General features: G+C 35.4%; 1 protein-coding gene across 1 annotated transcript; it reads left to right on the top strand.

Moving 5' to 3' along the window:
• Positions 1 to 4,440: 4,440 nt before the first annotated feature.
• Positions 4,441 to 11,506, top strand: TTC6 (tetratricopeptide repeat domain 6). The gene is given in 7 exon segments (XM_057428632.1): positions 4,441 to 4,453; positions 4,715 to 4,815; positions 7,693 to 7,830; positions 8,036 to 8,206; positions 9,844 to 9,970; positions 9,973 to 10,068; positions 11,310 to 11,506. Coding segments are annotated over 7 exon segments (843 nt in total).
• The last annotated feature ends 7,766 nt before the right edge of the window (positions 11,507 to 19,272 follow it).

Raw genomic sequence — 19,272 nt, 5'->3', positions numbered from 1 at the left:
TGGGCACTGGTATTTCAAACTGGTACCTCTAAACAAATACTTCATCTTGAAAGACCCACTTAAGAAAAAAATGCTATTATTCTTTTACCTAAATATCAGTATAAATGAACTGTACATTATTTCTAGATCCTGTACATTAGCTACTTTGTCATATATAAACAAACCTCAGAAATGTTTCTGGTTTTCTAATCAGTTATTAATATGAACCATTCAGAGATCAGGAAAGTGTCTAACTCCAGCAACATCAAGGAACAATAGATTAATAGTTTTACCATGATGTTCGAAAGAAAGACTAAGAAAAAGCCATTTTCAATAATTCAAAATGTCTAGCAAACCTTGCAGGTTTTCAGTTAAGTGCTTTATAACTACTAATACTCTCTGTTTTGCAGGATGCTGAGATAAGTTTTAAAAAAGCTATGAAGCTCCTGAAGACCTCAGCAAAAAAACTGCCTAATACGTTTGAGGCTGCAGAAATGTATTATCATCTCACAGGTCTGTGCTACATGGAACAAAAAAGGTTATTAAGGGTGGTATTAATTATGTAGACTATATTAGCCTTTAATTCAACTGCTGTCAAAATTGTCAGAAATATCTAATACAGTAATACATGACAATTGCAAAAGGTGACTTTCTGTGTTAATGTACATTTGATATTACAGCTGTAGATCCTGGAAAAGCCTGTGACTTTGTAAACTAATGTACAATGTAGAGGAAGCAACTATCTGGATGGATTTTAAAGGAGTTGCAATCTAGCCATATTAATCCATTATCCATTCCAAGAAACAACTTCAGTATTTCAGCTCTTACAGACAGAAGACCATGTGATTGGTTAAAAATTTTAAGTCTCACTGCAGAAATGAGATGAATTAAATGAATTAGATTGTGCCTCCATGAAGTTATGATTACATTAGTTGTTAACTAATTGCTAAACATTACAAAATTTTAAATAGCAGTAGATGGATGAAAGTAGTAAGAAACAATGCAGGTAGATGGTGGGTTCCAGCTGCAACAATAGGTCACACCTAGCTGTGCAAAAGAATCAGTTAGGCTGTGGTTTCAGCTGAACAAACAGACCATATTTAACCCAGGTAATGTTTCATCCTTTTAGGCCTGTGATGCTTTTAGTATGGCTATCAGACTACATTCAAGTTACCCTGATGCTTGTTATCCGCGAGGGCTGTGTAGAATGCATCTTGGACCAGCTAAGTGCATCCAAGACTTCAAACACTTGCTTATTGTCCATCACACTTCCAGGTAATATAAAGATTCATGGTTGTGTGAGGCATTTTGGATGGGCTCAAAGACTGTCATGTTTTGCATTTATGGGTGTATTGTCTTGTAATCTGCTATCAAGCACAAGGCAAACATTAAATAAATTACAACAAGCTTTGTAAGATGTATGGTTTTATAAACTTGTAATTTCTGTCTTCTGCTTAACCTTTGTTTTATAATGCTAAGTAAATCTATTTTTTGAGCATGTCATCATTCTGTCTTCATCTCTACAGGCATATATGAGTTTTGCTGCTTACTATGGAAGTAAAGGTAGATACTCTAAGGCAATTCTGAATTGCAGTGAGGTGATCAAAATTCTTCCTAACAGTGTGCAAGTGTATTTTTACCGAGGAACTTTAAAGTGTCAAAATAAGGCAGGACTGTCTTTTATTGTTGTACTTTGAAATTCTCCCTTAAAGCTTGGCACTTTTAAATGGTGAAATAATGGTAAAAGTATTGCTGATAGAAACCAGGAATTCCCCTTGATAATGATACTTTCCATTCCCCACTGAAGCTTCTTTCTGATTGTTCTGTGTAACTGAAAATGCTTGATGGGTTAGAGAAGCTACTGAGCACCTTTCTGGTTATTCTCTTCTTAAATTCCACAGAATAAATTCTTAGACAGAAGTACCAAAACTCCACAAAAGATATGTTTTATGTTAGGTAAAGATAAAATGTAAGCTAGTAAAATTAAAGATTGATTAGATATTGTAGTATATGGATATGATGTGATAAAACCCTAAGAATGTTTGCCTAGACTTTGCACAAACAGAGCTTCTGAAGTGCTCCCACTGTAGTAAGAAATGTGGTAAGTAGTCCATAGATGTCATAGTGAAATGGTTGAATGCCTTCCACTGCTCATGAAGAATCAAAATGTAAACCTATGAAATAAAATTTTACAATAGGCTATTATTTGAGGAAGAATATGTAGTGCTATGAACTCTGTGGTTCAGTGGTTTTTTATTTTCAGACATTTAAAGCTGCAGTTGAAGACCTTTCAAAAACTATTGACCTCAACGAAATCTGTGTTTTGGCATATTATAACAGAGCTGTCTGTTATCATCAAATAAAGGACTTCAGAGAGGTATGGTATTACTTTTTTATCAACATTACATGAACACTTGGTTGTTCATATTAGCTACTAACCTGTTATTAGCAATTAGTCAGAATTTCTGACCTCTTGCAATGTCTTTGTGAATGGTTGTGCTCTTCAGAAAATTGTTTTTAATAATGGCTTTTTGATCTCTATTATCATACACTTGATATCCTTTTGAAAATAAAATAACTCTATCCAGAAGCAGACTACATCAAAACAGGAATTTGGACCACATAGAAGCCTTATTCACAACCCTGTTTTTCTGGATGTATTTTATACTTCTGTCAACTTACCTGTGAGCTATGTCTGAGTGTTTCTGATTTCTACTTTTATTATAAAGTAAGGGCACAATAGGGCACACTAAGGCACTGTGCATCTTCAGACTTGGGAACACAGTGATGCTGAACTGTCTTTTTGATGAGGCCTATTTTGTGAGACAATGCTAGTTCATAAGTATTTCAGCTCGAATGTCTCAAGTCAAATCAACCTTGTGCAAAGGCAATTTGTTCTTCGAGGTTAATTGGCAAAGAAGGATGCAGATGGGTAAATAAAATAGGTGATTACAGTAGCTGAAAGCAGAAGTTTAAGGTGTGAAAATATTAGTTCCTTCATAAATAAGGTATTGTAAAAGTTGGTTTCACTCTTCAGAAAAGCCACTTAAAGTTCAAAGAAAGTTGCAGAAAAAAGGTAGTACAGAAAAAAATTAGTAAATCTAACAGGAATGGGATTCTTAAAGCTGTTTGTAATACCTAACTTAGTTTAGAAGTGACAAAGAAGAGAACTTAAGTGGCTAGTATATGGAATACTACAGTCAAGGACATTTTTATCGTATTAGCTCTAAACTGTCCAGTTATTTGTAAATATAATATCCGAGTTTATTCTTCAGATGAAAAAAAAAGAAAAAGATTTGTTCTAGAACTTCTTCAGATCAAGCATTGTTGAAATACTCTTAGTTTTGCTAAATTTGAAAAGTGAGGCTTCTTCAGTCTACCTGGTCATGTCACTATTTGCTCTTTTACAGAATTTACACTCAAATTTAGTTAATACAAGTAGAGCTTAGATTTTTCAAGCACAATAAATTATATTTGAAGATACTGAATTTTTAAAAAAGGGTTTTACTTTGACATTAATTTATATAAATTGGAAGAAATAAGATATGCATTAATATCTTAGTCTATTTATCGTAGTGGCACTTGAAGTTAATAGCTCCTATTTCATACAAGTATCACCTATGATGAAAAGTAAATCTTAATAGCTATATAATATTAGTCTAATCTATTTTGTTCTGCAGTTACTCAGCCTTCTACCATTGCTTAACCTTGTTGCTGCTGAGGCAGTGTGGAGGTGGACACATTCAGGACTGCAGCATTAAAACTTCCTGTGTACTATGTAGTTAAGGCATAACCAGCTCCATCTTTCACAGTGTCCAGATGATGTAGAACTTGCACAGGAATGGTGAATCCTGATTCTAAGAACTGAAGATATGATTTTTTTGTGCCCATGTCTTTACTCATCCGTCAAAGGAGTCACTAGTAACTCTATAGCTCACCTGTGTAACTCATTTTAAGATGCCTTTGGAATCTATCCTGCAGTCTCTAACAACATGACTACCTATCAACAGGGTTGGAATGAAGCCCTAATTTGTATTTGCAACAAGTGTGCTTTTAAAAACCTTCAGGTAGCTTATATTCAAACACTATCAGTATCAACTTGGTAAAACAATTTTTGTACTTTGACATGTTAAAGTTTATGCTTTGTATGAAGATACTTACTAACGTTCATTGACTTTTCAGGTATTTAATCTTTTTTAGACCTACTCAGTATACCTCAGTTGCATATTTAAGGATGGAGTTCCACATTTGTCTTACTCTTAGAGTAGAATGGTCTATGCTCAGAACTTTGAATATTATCTCTTTTTACTCCATATATTTAGCATGGTTTGGATATGTTAATGAATTGGTGTGTGAAAAAGCAGAGAGAAGGCTTGTATTAGAAGTAAATTATTTATGGTTGAAACATCTATGCCTGAAGAGACTACCAAAAACAATGTTTGGTAATGACATTTGGACAGCATGAATGATTCGGGTAAAGTATCTCTGAGTACAACTGTTGAGAAGATGAAATCTTGGCCTACTTTTGCTGTTTTCTTCCTCAGGCCAAGGAATTCAAACTGCAAGGTCTTACACTGATAACTTTCACTGTTATAGCTATTAGTGAGCTCATACAGAATGCAAACTTAAGGAAAAGATATCCTTTTCAGTCAGAATTAAACTACTTTTGAGTGGCGTGGTACTTGCTGATCATGCATAAATTGAGAATTTTATTTACAAATTTTTTTTTAAACAGCAAACATCAATGTCTCTATTTTTAGTCTTCATGAGTTTGAAGAAGCTGTGACATCATTTGACCAGGTTCTCAAATTAGACCCTGTTTTTGTGGATGCCTATGTTGGAAGAGGAAATTAGTACATGGAAAAAGGGGATGAGGCTGGTTGTAAACAAGCACAGAAAGATTTCTTGAGAGCAGTTCACCTGAATCCAAAGTGCATAAAAGCTAGAATTTGCTTATGATACAACTTGCAGGTAATACACCATAATTCATTGTCAATGCTTTTTTAAAATAACAAACAAATCAACAACCTTATATGCATACACTTATACATAAAATAATTGTAACAAACATAAAATAATCTATGTAATTTAGACAAGCCTTATGGCATCTTTTATTCTAAGTAAATTAATAAACCATTATTTTCTTTTCACTTTTGTGCCCGGTCTTGGAGTTCTGCTCTCGAATAATGGATTATCAAGTAACCTTACACTCGTTTGATTTGCAGATACTGTTCTCTGTCATGGTTTAAAACCAGTCAGGCAGCTTGTTCACTTACTCCCTTCCTTCTTGGCTTCCCCCACTCCTGGAGGGATAGGAAGGAGAATCAAAAGAATGCAACTCCCAGGTGTTGAGATAAGAACAGTTTAGTAACTGAGGTATAACACAAACCACTACTGCTACCACCAATAATAACAATGATAAAGGAAATAACAAGGGAAAAGAATATATCACCTCAGCACCAGCCGACTGATAACTCGCCCCCCCATCCCAACCAAGCACCGACCGATACCACCTCCAACCCTGCAGTGTACCAGCCCTTCCGGGTAACTCTCAGTTACATCCTGGGCATGACGTGCTGTGGTATGGAATACCTCTTTGGTCAGTTTGGGTCAGGTGTCCTGTCTCTGCTTCCTCCTGGCTTTCCCTCCTCCCTGGCAGAGCATGAGGCTCAGAAAGTCCTTGGTCAGACTAAAACATCGGTGTTATCAGCTCTGTTCCCAGGCCAAAAGTCAAAACACAGCGCTGCACCAGCTACTAAGAAGGAGAAAAAAATGACTGCTACTGCTAAACCCAGGGCAGTTCTCTGATAAAATAACATGAGGAACTGGGGTATTTTGTGTGTATGAGTAAAAAGCAGCCAAAGTGTTGATAAGTCTGTGTAAAACAAAATCTTATATGTCCAAATTATCCAAACTGTTACGAACGGATTTTAGCTGATTTGCTGGAGGCCTTATAGTTAATTATCTCTGAAAACTACTTACCCACATAGAAAATAAACAGCTGAATCAGGAAAGGGATGTCTGATGTGACTTGACAGTTTTTGTCTGTGTCTAATTTCTGTCCTTTAGTTACTGTGCTTTATTATATCCAGTTGTGTGAAATGTCTTGAATTGTCATGAATTTTGTTACAAATTATTTTTTTGCCAATGTAAACAAGAGACTAATGCTTGTTAGCCTGTGTCATGTAGTCTTGCATAGGTGTCATGCCCATTACCTTTTACAGCTTTGCCAATTCATTTGAATTCTAACTAATGATTTCGCAATGCTTTTGGGAAGTATTGTGCAAGAGGAAAAACCTTGAATTGACTACATTGGTGAGTAGGTAAGAATAAGATGTAGGTAGGAATTAGACATCTTAGGTGCAGGATGCAACCCAGAAAGTTCACATAGTGGTACATGCTTAATTTCTGAGAGGTCTAAACCTCAGTAGACACCTTTTCTTAAACCTTGTTGTACCTACTGGGGCTTAAACCTAGACACGTGAAGTATTTTGATGTGGGGTACTAGGTGAATTGCGTTTCACATTTTCTCAATTAATATATATATTAAGAAAATGTTTAAATTTTGCCTGGGGTCCCAAGTGGCCTACTTGCCCCGAATTAAGCACTTTTTTGACTGTGCTAAGTCCTCATAAGGTACAGTATACCCAAGTTCCATTTGACTATTCAGGGAAGGTACTTCAGCTGAACTTCCTGGTTTAATTTTATTGCTATATGAAGTCAAATATATAGGTCTTCAGATCACAAGCTCATATATAGCCCATGAAGAGCTGAATCTTGTGAGGGACATGAAGGTCAACAAGAAAGGCTTCTGCAAGTACAAAATGAAAATTAGGGACATGTGGACCTGATGCTGAATGTGACTAGGGATGCAGTGATACAGAACATGCAGAGATACTCAATGCCTTCTTCACCTTGGTCTTTATGGGTAAGATTGTCTTTCAGGAATCCCAAATCCCTGTGGCCAGTGGAAAAGTCCAGAGCAAGGAAGACTTAGCCTTTGTGGATATGAGGCTAGGGAACACTTAAACAAAGTGAACATACATAAATCCATGGGACATAACGGAATACACCTGCAAGTGTTGAGGAACTAGTCAACATTACTGTGAGGCCACTCTCAATTACCTTTGAAAGGTCATAGCAATTGATAGAGATTCCTGAAGAAAGAAAGAAAGTAAATGTCACTCTTATCTTTCAGAATGGCAAGAAGTAGGATGTGGGAAAGTGTAAGAAGGTCAGCCTATTAACTCATGAAGGATGAAGGTGATTTAGAGTAGTTTGCATGAGTTTGTGAAGGAAAAATCTTGCTTAATGAACCTGATAACCAACCTTCCTACCTTCCTGCCTCCCTCCCTCCCTCCCTTTAATTCTACATGATTCTGGGCAACCTGCTCCAGCTGACCCTGCTTTGAGCAGGGGTTGGCCTAGACGGTCTCCAGAGATCCCTTCCAAACTCAACCATTTGATGATTCTGTGATGTAGGATAGGTAATACTTGCAGTTAAAGCAGTCATGACAGATTAATTACATATTGCACAGTTAACAAAATATGAAAAAATAACAAGATATTTGTTTTTTTTTCATTTGTTATTCAGTCAACTAAGTTTGTAAATGTAAGTATACTTCCATTCTCTGCTGTAGTTTAAGTGGGACCCTTAGTAAGTCTGGCTTTTCTTATGTTTCTTATTGTGGCTTCATTGCAATTCATTTTAAGCCCTTGGAAAGCTTCAGAGAGCATGGAGCCAATTTACAGTTGCCATTTGCATTGATCGAAAATGCCATGCTGCATATGCTGGATGAGTTTCAGTCTGTCTTCAAAGGGGTGAAACTTTTACTGCATTTCAAGATACAGGTACTGCAGTAAAGGTAGATGTTAGCTTAAATCAACCTGTTGCTGTGAAGCCAGCCAATACTGTACATTAATAGTTGCCAATTAGGATTAGAAGGTGCAATTATTATCTTTTTTTAAAAGTAAATTTATTTTTGAAAGCCAGAATAAATTACTATAGAAGTGTAAATTTTCCCTGAGTAAAAGGTCATCTACATTTCCCTTTCAGCTCACTACCACTGCTTCACTGCTAACAAATAGGGGTGTCATCAAACAGTTAATGGGATATCTGTCCTGTGCCATGAAGGACTATCAACAAGCAATTTCTGCTGACCCAAACTATGCATTAGCCTATTTCAATGCAGCAAATATCTACTTCAATAATCAACATTTTTCACAAGTATGTCTACAGTCTGTCTTTATACTGTCTTCAGAATTTTTTTTCTTAAATAAATACTGATGGTACGAAGCTGTCTTTAAGTATAATTAATATGAAGCTTTCTTACTTTCAATTTCATAGTTCTCATGAATTAAATTGAAATAACTAATAATAAAAAATTATCCTAGTACTATGTATTTTATCATTGGCATGAATGAACTGAGATTCATGACAGACATGGTACACATCACAAAAGTTTGTAAATAATTGAGATGCCAAAATCCCACTGATGTTCAGTAACTTCCCACCAGCCTAACTCCCATACATTAAATAATTTGTCCAGGTTTACTATAGCATCATGACAAGGAGAATGAAAAGAATCTCCTGCTGATGAACTGGAATCAAGAAGTCAGATTTTCCTCCTATTATCACAGTAACGTGAGTTTTAAATCACCTAATTTTACTTAATTATGGTGGGTATCTTCAGATAGAGAAGATACTGAAATTCTCTTGTGAGAGAATTTGAAATCTGCTTGAAGACAAGGACCATTTATTTTAATCCATGTAGGGAAGCCCCTGCAATGATTTCTTCTTTTGTCTTCTAGTCACATTTCCTGGGCATAGGCTCAGGCTTTTATCTGATTAGAGCTTTGCAGTCCAGCACCTGTGGAAACCCAGAACCAGTATGAATGTTTCAGCACATTTCGTCTAGTGGAATTAATTTTCTCCTAAAGTTGCACCTGTAAACACTTCAGCTTGCAGTTCATTTATTAAGGAATCCATCACATATAGTACAGGATTGGCATACAATTTTAAAACTAGCTTCTACTTCATACAGTGCCAGAAATAGATCATGTAAGAAAATATTTAATACTCATACATGTTTCTCTGTTAATTTTTTTGTTGCTCTTATGCATTTGTTAGACCAGAAATTCCTTAGGAATGCATGGTCAGTGCCCTACATATGGCTTCTTCTGTGATCTCTTATCCACCTGGTATCATTCTTCCATGACCGGCCTTGCGTAGGCTGTTCTTCCTCTTTACTATGTTTCCATGACTCCTTATAGTCCCAAAGAGGCTGTCTAATAGTGGGGAAATTTGCTGTTGCATTATAAACATGTTAATTCAAATTGGCCTTAGTGTATAGCTTATTTATTCCTGCTATAAGTACACTTTAGGATAAACAGCAGAAAGGAAGGAATAACCCCACAAGGGATTACTGAAAAAAATCCCAAGTGATGCACAGAACAATTGTTCACCTGCTGACCGATACCCAACCCTTCCCTGAGCAGTGATTGGCCCTTCTGACCAACTCCCCACAGTTTATATACTGAGCATCATCTTCTGTGGTATGGAATAGCCCTTTGGCAAAGTAGGGTCAGCTGCCCTGACTGTGCTCCCTCCTGGCTTTTTGTGCCCCTCCTCACTGGCAGAGCATGAGACTGAAAAAATCCTTGATCAGGGTAAGCACTACTTAGCTACAAATAAAACATTGGTGTGTTATTGTTATTCGCAGACTAAAGCCAAAACACAGCACTGCACCAGCTGTTGCAAGAAAATTAACTCTAGCCCAGCCAAAACTAGGATGACAAGTTGTACAGAAATCATTTCCTCAATTTTTAACAGCATACTTTATCTCCAATTCATGTGTTTTGCAGGCTTATTGCTATTATTCCAAGGTATTAGAACTTGACCCAAGAAATGAATCTGCTGCTATAAATCGTGCTATTACAAATACATTGTTGAACAATACTGAAGAAGCAAAAGACGACTTTGAGAAAGCAATTTGTCTCTGCCATTCTCTGCAGCAGTGTATTTTAACAGGGCTAATTTCTATAATGGATTGAAGCAATATGTACGAGCTGAGAAAGACATTTCAACAGGTAAATCTGTCATGATTATGTTTGGTAACATACTAACAGTTATGATAATAAATTATTTGGCTCTCTTTTATGACTCAGAAAGTATATGTGTATTTTTGCTTGTATATTCTCCACCTAATTTGATCAGATATTATGATGTGATTAAAAAGAGAAAGTTAAAGTAAACATACTAATTGTGTTTTTTTTTTCCATTTTCAAAATAGGAAGAATATGTGAATTAGGCAATAAGCTATTTCATACAATGTGTGTCATTAGCAGTTAAACAAAGCCCTATTCTGAATGAAATTTTGGCAAGAAGCTATGGGAAAATACTAGAGTTACCGAGTCTGAAAACTTTTTGTCAGTTTTTGTGTGTATGTGTTAAGAGCTCTAGGTGCTTAGAAACTGGAATTGAAGTAGCTTATTTTATATATAAACATGAAATATAATGAATGTGCTCTTTGTAGAACAAGTTTTGAAACAGTATTTGGCTTCCATAAGCTTTTCTGCTGAGAATACAGAAATGGTTCATAGAGAAAAGGAACTGAATCAGACTTTCATCTTGAAATTAGTAAAACCCAAACTTTTTGTTCATGTTTGAAACAGCTAAGCTGTATTTCTCTATTGCTTCTTTTGTCATTGCTATTAACATGAAATTCAGCCCCTCTGGATACACAGGCAAACTTCTTCCAGTAACTAAAGCTATGTTTAGTTTGTATTGATTTTGTTGAAACAAAATTTTGTAATATGACCTTGGTTTGACAGCACTTGATTAAACAGGTAATTGATTTAAAAAAAAATTTCTCTCTAAAGCAGAATTTTAAAACAGCAGAGTAATCTTTCCGTCAAGTGCAGAAACCCTTTCTATACAGTGGAGAAACTCAATAAGATACTGGGTTCATTGCCATGTTCCAGATGAATGGTGGTAGTTTTCTTCTCTTGCTTGTGTTTCAGAGGAAAGCATAGTTTCTGCTGTCAGGGCAAAATTAAAGTGAGAGTCATAAATGGCATCAGAAAGAGGAAAAAAATCCAAGTATAAATAATATAACAACGTTGCCTACATCTTGATGTAGTTAATGCATGTAATATGTTTTCTCTTCTGAAAGCCTGACTGGAGAAGAATTTGGACAATGACAAAAGTTTTTGGATATTGTTTATAGTTATATGATCATGTTGTGTGTTTTTTTGTTTTTTTCTGGTTTTTTTTTGTATTTTTTTTTTGTATTTTTTGAAGAGGCCTAACATTCTACTTATTTTTACAGCCTTGTCTATTCAGCCTAATGATGCTTTGATGTATAAATTTAGAGCTGGTATTTGTAGTAAATTGGGTTTCACTAAAGAGGCTGTAGAAGACTACAAACAAGCAATCATCATTCAAGAACAGATTGATTCCATGTGGAAAACACCTGTTTTCATGCCACTTGGGTTCTATTTACGTATTTCTCAGACCTCTAATTAAAAAAAATCCAACATGCAAGAAACATATCTTTATTTTCAGATATTCTATGCAGATTTTATATTTATAAATAATATAATTACCTTGATTGTGCAAAACTAGCAAGAGTTATTTAAGAATAGAATGTCACATTTAATTTTTATGAGGTAGATGGTTCTTTATTTGTTAGTGTCAAGAGATAATTGGATGCATACAAAAATGAAAGAGAGAAGAGAAAATAGGGAAAAGACCTCAAGAGTACTAGTTATAGAAAGATAAGAGACTACACTCCCACTTCTCTCCCAAATATAAATGCTTACAGTGGTGCTGATTATATGTCACCTGGACCATTTGTGAAAAATTCTAAGAGCTACCAAATGTTCATGATTGCTGACTAGGTCTCACTTTCTTCCTGATCTTCCACCCATACCTTTTCATGAAATTTCCTGTTCCCTGTCATTCACATGGTAGGGGAAAGCTATTGTGCAAGGTCCATTCCCTGCAGTGCATGAGAACTACTCTGAGAACTGAAATTTGAGAAAGACATGATTCAGTTTGTGAGTAAAAGACTGAGGTTACTTGCTGCCACTTAAATATATTACAATGTGCCATCTTGAAGAGAGAGGTAAAAATGTATAAATAACAGATCATAGTTTTTGTGTTCTAAGTTGTAAGGATGGGTTTAAGAGCAGGCTCTTGCCTAAACACAGAGATTGAAATGTGACCAAAATTTAAAAATTGCCAAGCCCTACTCATGTACTCCCAAGTTTGGCATAGCATGGTGGAGATAGCAAAAGGCTGAAGCAAAATAGATGTCTTTGTCTCAGGAAAGAGGAGAGAAGGAGGAATGTTAAGGTCTTTTTCAGCATGGAAGGCAGTCCTGTAGTTTCAGACATCAGAGATATTTCTAAAGGCAGAAAGGGCACATCAAGGCATAATCCCAGCAGCACAGGAATTGTATGTGTGATTTTAGTTTAGGTTTAGATGGAAATTGTTATGAACTTTCATCTTGAAAAAGAGCAAAAAGAAAAAAGGTGAGAGACTTTCACAAAACTATAGGCTTTGCATACACTGATATGTGCCTGTGATTGCACAGTGTTCTGTATGTACAGTAATCCCCAGATAGTAGAGAACAATCTAGAATAAAATCAAAATTACATAATCTAATTTATATAAAATCAGTATTAAAGATTTACATTGGTCTATTTAACTATGTACTTTTTTGGTAGTCTTAGAGTGCTATTGAGAGGAAAGCAAAAAATGTCATACCTTTGTCTCAAATAATTGTATTTTATTTTCTCTGGGTACTCAACACATTGCTATATGCTCTTTGTGAAAAAATATCTGTTCTTGCATAGCTATGCAGTGTCTCTTTAGCCAATATGATAGATGGTAACTGGAATTCTAGCTTTGTTCTGGTATCTAAATTTTTGCATTTGTAATATCACATTACATTGTGGAAATTCCTATGCTTATCAGCTCAGAATATTTGGGTTGAAAAGAGCAGTACTGTGGAAAGGAAATTCCAAGTATCACAGCTAAGAACAGTTAGCTCAGTAAAGCATTTGACACCATCCCTACTTTCCTTGACTATACTCTTACCTTGTTTAATATCTAGCATGTTGAGACTACGCTTTCAAGATCTGTGGTGATAAGATTGACTGGAATAGATGCATCATAGTTAACACATATAAAAGATATAAGAAATTTTTAAAAATCTACATTTAATTTTTCTTATTCATGGTTAGTGTCTGTTTAAAATGAGTGTTTATAGATATAAACAATGCATTGAAGTCTTTCTAGACATTGTAGTATGTTCCATATTAATATTTCTTTCGAGTATTATAAATTAGAGTGTTACTTACTGGAAACCTATTTGGAAAGACAGTTTTTCTTAAAATTAAATTAAAATCCTTGAGCACGGGATTATCAAAAAACAATTCTGCTTTTCTGTTCTCCAGTACGTTGAAACATTAATTGCTGGAAATAGCTTTTAGAAGTATTAATTTTACCACATTACAAGAACAAGAATCTAGTTGACTTCCACTTCACAATAGGAAGAAATTCTTTGTGACTTACAAAATTCAAGAATCAGAATAGTTATGTCAGGTCTGATTAGGCCATTGTTAACTACATGTTTCTGTAAAGAGTTTACTTTTCTGCCTTGACTGTTATGTTACTAAAACTTAGTTTGTGAAGACCAAGATGATTGAATAAGTATTTACTGCTTTTTCCCTCTTGTTCTATTTTCTTACTTATTTATCTTATTTTTGTAGTATTATTGCCTCCCCAGATGGATCAAGTGTAATGTACAAAATATAAATATACGTGTGTCTGTATTTCCATGCATGATTATCATGGCTGTTGATGCAAATTGGGGAATTATTTACCTCAATTTCCTGTATGCGCACAAAGTCGAAGTTTGCTTGCAAGATGGTGCTGGTAGTATTTTTGTTCTCTTTCTCCTTTTCTTCTGCCTCTGCCAGTGCTCCTTTTTATTATCTGAAAAATTGTTTATTGATGAAATTGCTAAATTATGCATGATTCTATGGCCTTTTCCTCTCTTTGACCTCCTTATGAATTACCTGCTGATGGGTTGTGAGATAGTGGTACCCTCGTCATGTACAGTGAATCATCAAACTTAAATCAGAATGAGGAGAGGTCAAACCTTTCCCCTGGATCCTTTTGTTTTGATATTCACTGTAGATTTTCTTTAGTTTATTCACTCTTGAGCATCAAACAGAAATAGACACATAAAAGAATTTTATCTTTACATTTAAAACCAGAAAGTACATTTAATCAGTTATGACTCACTACTGATAGAGTGACAATTTAAATAATATGGGCTATTTTAATCTCTTCTGCTTGTAGTTTTTTTGTTGTTGTTGTTGTGGATAGTGTAGATCTAATTTTTTAATCCTTAAAAAATGACTATTTAATAATTCTATGGTTGACTGTGTGGAGTTAATTTTTTAGAGCTTTTCATCTATTACACAGTGCTTAGGAAATGGCTATTGTTCCATTGTATTTCCATCATTTTGCATCACTCTCATTCACAATTTGGAGACCATGTTAGATGCTTTTTAAAGAAAATAGAAAGTGATTGAGAATTTATTTGCACAACAGAACACGTGTCCTGGGTTCAGCAGTAACAGTTTCAAGCTACCTGAAAATTTCAAGCTACATGATCAAAACTTATTGCATTCTTTGAAAAATAATAATTTACTTTTTGTCTTCAGGTCTTTCTTTTAAATTTAATTTCTGGCCTAAGAAAAATTTTATATTTTCTAAAGGTTTTTAAATGTAATTGGAAATGTTTTGTATGATAGTACTTTTCATGTCCTTTTTTTTTAAAAAAAGTTAAATTAATAAAGTGATTAATGACTCTAAGAATCATTGTTCCACTAATAAATTGCAATTGCGTTTTGCAGGCTGCACAGTAGTATGTGAACTGCCCTGTTGGTAGCGACTAAGGTAGTTTTGTGGCATTCTGAATCTTGACCAACCCAGTATAGGACAGGTGTTAAACTCTCAGGTTACTTCCATTGCTGGTAATACATCAAGAAAATTTTTGTACTGGGGATTATGAAAGTGATTTTGCTTCACAAATGCATTTTTGCTCTTTTCCCTTGCTATGGGATGATATTGATTCTTTTTGGATTTAAAATCTGATAATCTGAACTTCATTTTTTGTGCATTTATTTCCTTTCATTCTATTTTTCTAAAAAATCCTTTTGATAGGCTGTAGTTAAACAAACAGATACACTAAGGAACCTTAGTTGCCTTCATATTTTTCCTCTCTTTTTAAAATACTGAAAATACATGCATTACTGGTAAACAGATAATACTGTTTGATTAATAGAGAATGCAGTAGAAAACTTTGTATTAAAAAAAAAAAACCAAATATTTCAATTTGAGGCCCAGTAAGGGAAGTTCTGACTAATCTTTCACAGAATGGTAAATTACATACATACATCTATCAATCAACTGAATGTTAGAGCCTTTTCTTTCAATATTTTATAAATCTGTATTTTTTATTTTTTTTATGATTTGGGCATAATTTTGGGCTTTTTAGATGGGATACCCCACCACCAAAGTAATGATGAAACAGACCTTTCCTACCTGCACTGAAAACTAAAGCAAAGTAGTAGTTTTTGAGAGTGGGAAATCAGTTTATTTGTAAGTTTGGGGAAGTCGTTTTAGTTTTTGCAGTTGTTTTTCAGCGGACCATTTCCTAAAGTTATTGATCAGGCCTTAGTTTTTATTAGACTAAGTATAATCTCTAAGTGAGAAAAAACATTTGCATAGTAGTAGTATATCTCTAGTTTAATGATCTAGGCTGAGAGAGAATGTGCCAATCAGTGGTAAAGAGTGGGTAGCCCATGAGAGAAAAATAAAGGGCTTAAATTTTGCAGATTATTTCACAAATTGTAAGTGGCAAATGTAATTGATTTTCCCATGTCTTCAAGATCTCCACCTTTGTAAAGTAAGTAGACAAAATTTGCTTTAAGAGAATCTTTTAAAATCACTGCTGAAAAATGTTTATGTTCACCTTGGAGTTAGCATGAACAAGATGTACGTAGCTGTAGCCTACGGAGAAGGATGATAATAAGATGGACATTGAAGCGAAAAACCAAAACTTCAGTGACAGTAAGTAAAAAAGAACAAATGCAAATGAAAAAGTTGTGTTCTTAGCTGATTTACAGTGTCACCCACTCTTCTGAGTTTCAGACAGTTTGGGTGTATGGGTGGGGCTGTTTTTAATGGAGAAGCAGGGCTTTGGGACAGGATACATGACAAAAAGTACAAGTCCTTTCCAACTGGCCATGTGTATTAGAAATACAGAACATAAATTTGTAGCTGATGCCGAAGACTGTGTGCCTGAGACTGGCAATATTGCTGGACAAGATTGCCATAACAGTAAAAGTGAAATATGCGTGAAAGTGAACCAAACTCTACACTGCTGTAGCAGAAAACAAGCCCTGCAGGAAAGATGCTACTCTTTAAAAAAAAACAAACACAGGTGTTTTAAAAGATAATTTGGGAAACCTCTTTGTCAAAAGGTAATGAATGCAAGAGGTATATCACTGTATCTGAGCATATAGTGTTTTCAGTTTGCTTTTCTTGGGCCTCAAAGAATGCAGTAAATTATAATGCATTGCTGGCTTTGTTTGTGTAAGTTGGGGAAGACTGTCAACTGTATTGTATAGAGAAGGATAATCTTATAGCTGCTACTATGGGATTCTTTCTCACTAGACAGTAATTTTAGAGGAGAGCAATCCAATTCTAGTCTTGCCTTTCCTTTGCCTTGCCTTTCTTGCATATGAAAGTGAATTTTCTTTTGGACCGATTATGGAGATAAATCAAATCTCAATTTCTCTACTATTCCTAACACTTTTTCCCTAAGAAACAATCCTCAAAAGCTTGTTTTTTTTTTGAAAGACTGTGCCAAATGATAGTAGATGAGTTGTTTTCAACAAGTTTTAATTTGTTTTAATTTGTTTTTAATTTGTTTTAACAAATGCAATATATCCTAATGGAAGGAAATAAGAAAACTGTGGGTAATGTGCTTCTAATTTCAATGAGAAATATGCCGATTTTTTCATATTATTTGTTTGCTATACCTGCACTATATTTTATAAGGCTGTGCCAAAACCAGGTTCCAGCTCAACCTCAAGCCTGCCTGAACTTTGCATGAACACACTGTGAGAAGTAGGATGCAGGACTGACATAGTGCCTGCAGAGAGCGATATAAATATTACTGAGCAAAGGCTGCCTATGACTCAACACAAAAGGTGTTTCGTACTACGGGACGCTCTAAGTGTCTTCTTTCTGTAACACTGTGTACCATTGCCATAAGGGCAGATGGGGCACCAGATAATCTAGGTCGGTATGATGAGAACTTTGAGCCATGGTATAGCTGGCCCATCTACTACACTTAAGGTAAGAGCACCCCTGGGTAGAAAGAATACTAGCTCAAGTCTCCTGTTACGGCTTTCATCCTACCCAACTCAACCCAGTACATGTCCATATGGGCTCATGTTGGCACAAATTTGGATTTGAGTTGGCAATGGACCAAACCTTGAAAAGCAATATAGATGCAATCTGAGGCATTTCGTGGGATACCGGGTACCGGGAAAAATATATTGGGAATAATTGTGCTTGAAAATGTGCTCTGAAAAAGTCAGTGTGAATAAAGCTGATGTTTTAACTAACCTCATTCAAAAGGCTATTCCAAAATGTGACTTTAAGTAAAACTACCAGAAGATGGCAGTCTGCGATGTTGAGTGTAACGGTTCTGGTTTGGTAACAAACTGGTTACGCCAGCAGCCGCTGGCTCTGGTCGCTGTTGTGAGGAGGCACTACTGGTGGTTTCTAATGCTTCTGGTTTAATTGACTTCCTTTTTGATATGCTATATACAGTTCTTTTATAATAAAATTATAACCGAGATTATTGTACCTCACAAGTGCTTCTGTAATATAAAACTGTAATATTATAATGTAGACATATATATATATTTACATGTATGTGCACAAGCACACCCCCTTCATATATATACATATACATACATGCAATAATACAGGTAGTAAGTGGCACAAGCCCTAAATAATAGCTCCTTTCCTGTCCTGATTTTTTTTTCTCTCCTGGTTTTGAGGTATTTCTCTACATTCAGCAAAGGAACACAAGCATGAGGATCCTCTTAACTGCTCCCAACAGTTATATTTTATGGCATGTTTCTTTTTATTCACTCTACTGAATTAGCAAATTCTTCTTGTTGCAAAAGAAAACAGCTTATCATTACTATCTGTTGGAATTCAAACAGAAAAGCTCGAAAGTGACCATGCCTTGCTTCATGAGACATTCTTTTCTCTGGCCTTTTTATCCCCATTCTCAAAGTGGGCACAATACTTTGTTTGCAGAGAGTGAAAACTCTCAGACTCCAAGCTTAGAGCAGCAAGCAGAGGTTGTGACCTTCAGAGCAAGTCTTTGTCCGCTTTAATTAGATGAAAGCAGGGACCAAGCATTTTCAGAGCTGCAAGCCTGTTTTCTCTGCTGGGTGAGACTCTTAACTGAACTGGAAACTTCTGTTTTTCTTTTTCTGTGACTAGATGCGTATGTGCCTATAATGATCATTAAAATCCTGATTCAGAATTAATTAAATTCAGTGAAAGGGTCTTGACTAAGTTTTGAGTCGAAGCTACAAGCTGTTGTTTTTCCAGTGTTTAAGCAAACTAGAATGGTGTGACTGACCTGTTACTGGGAAGGATAGTGTTATTTTTCAGCTTTTTCTGATCTGTTTGATAGTGATGCAGCATGGCAAAGAGCTTATTTACAATTCCTAAAATGTAAACTTATATGAACAACTTTACAATGAAGTATTTTTGTCAAGTAGTATGTTCAACTTCATTTAGTGGGCTTGTAGGTGTACTGTTTACTAAGGCTGCTCTTATGGAGAGATAATATGAAGCAAAAAATTGTACTGGAAACTCATACGTTGTTTTACTTGACAGTAACTTCCCTGGACCTGTGTGAGCTTTCCATCTACAGAGTTTCACCTCTAGTATCAGGATGTTATCTCTACTATTCTTAAACAGAATGTTTGGTATAAAAGGAGGAAAAATGTATCTCAAGGGCATGGTAGAGCAGGGTCCCATTCTTTTCTCTTGTCCCCACTGGAAGGTCGGCAGACATTTCTTCTTGAGATGATGTACATGGGGATACTTGTACCTGACATGCTGGTTCCTCTCTTCTCTCCCACCACATCTAAAAAGAGAGGGGAATGGCCAAG

This window comes from Pezoporus wallicus, unplaced genomic scaffold, assembly GCF_028554395.1.
Source record: "Pezoporus wallicus isolate ANWC-B61680 ecotype Strahan unplaced genomic scaffold, APGP_CSIRO_Pwel_v1 contig_3486, whole genome shotgun sequence".
Taxonomy (NCBI): domain Eukaryota; kingdom Metazoa; phylum Chordata; class Aves; order Psittaciformes; family Psittacidae; genus Pezoporus; species Pezoporus wallicus.
Note: the sequence above shows the minus strand (reverse complement) of the source record. Positions and strands in the feature narration are given on the sequence as shown.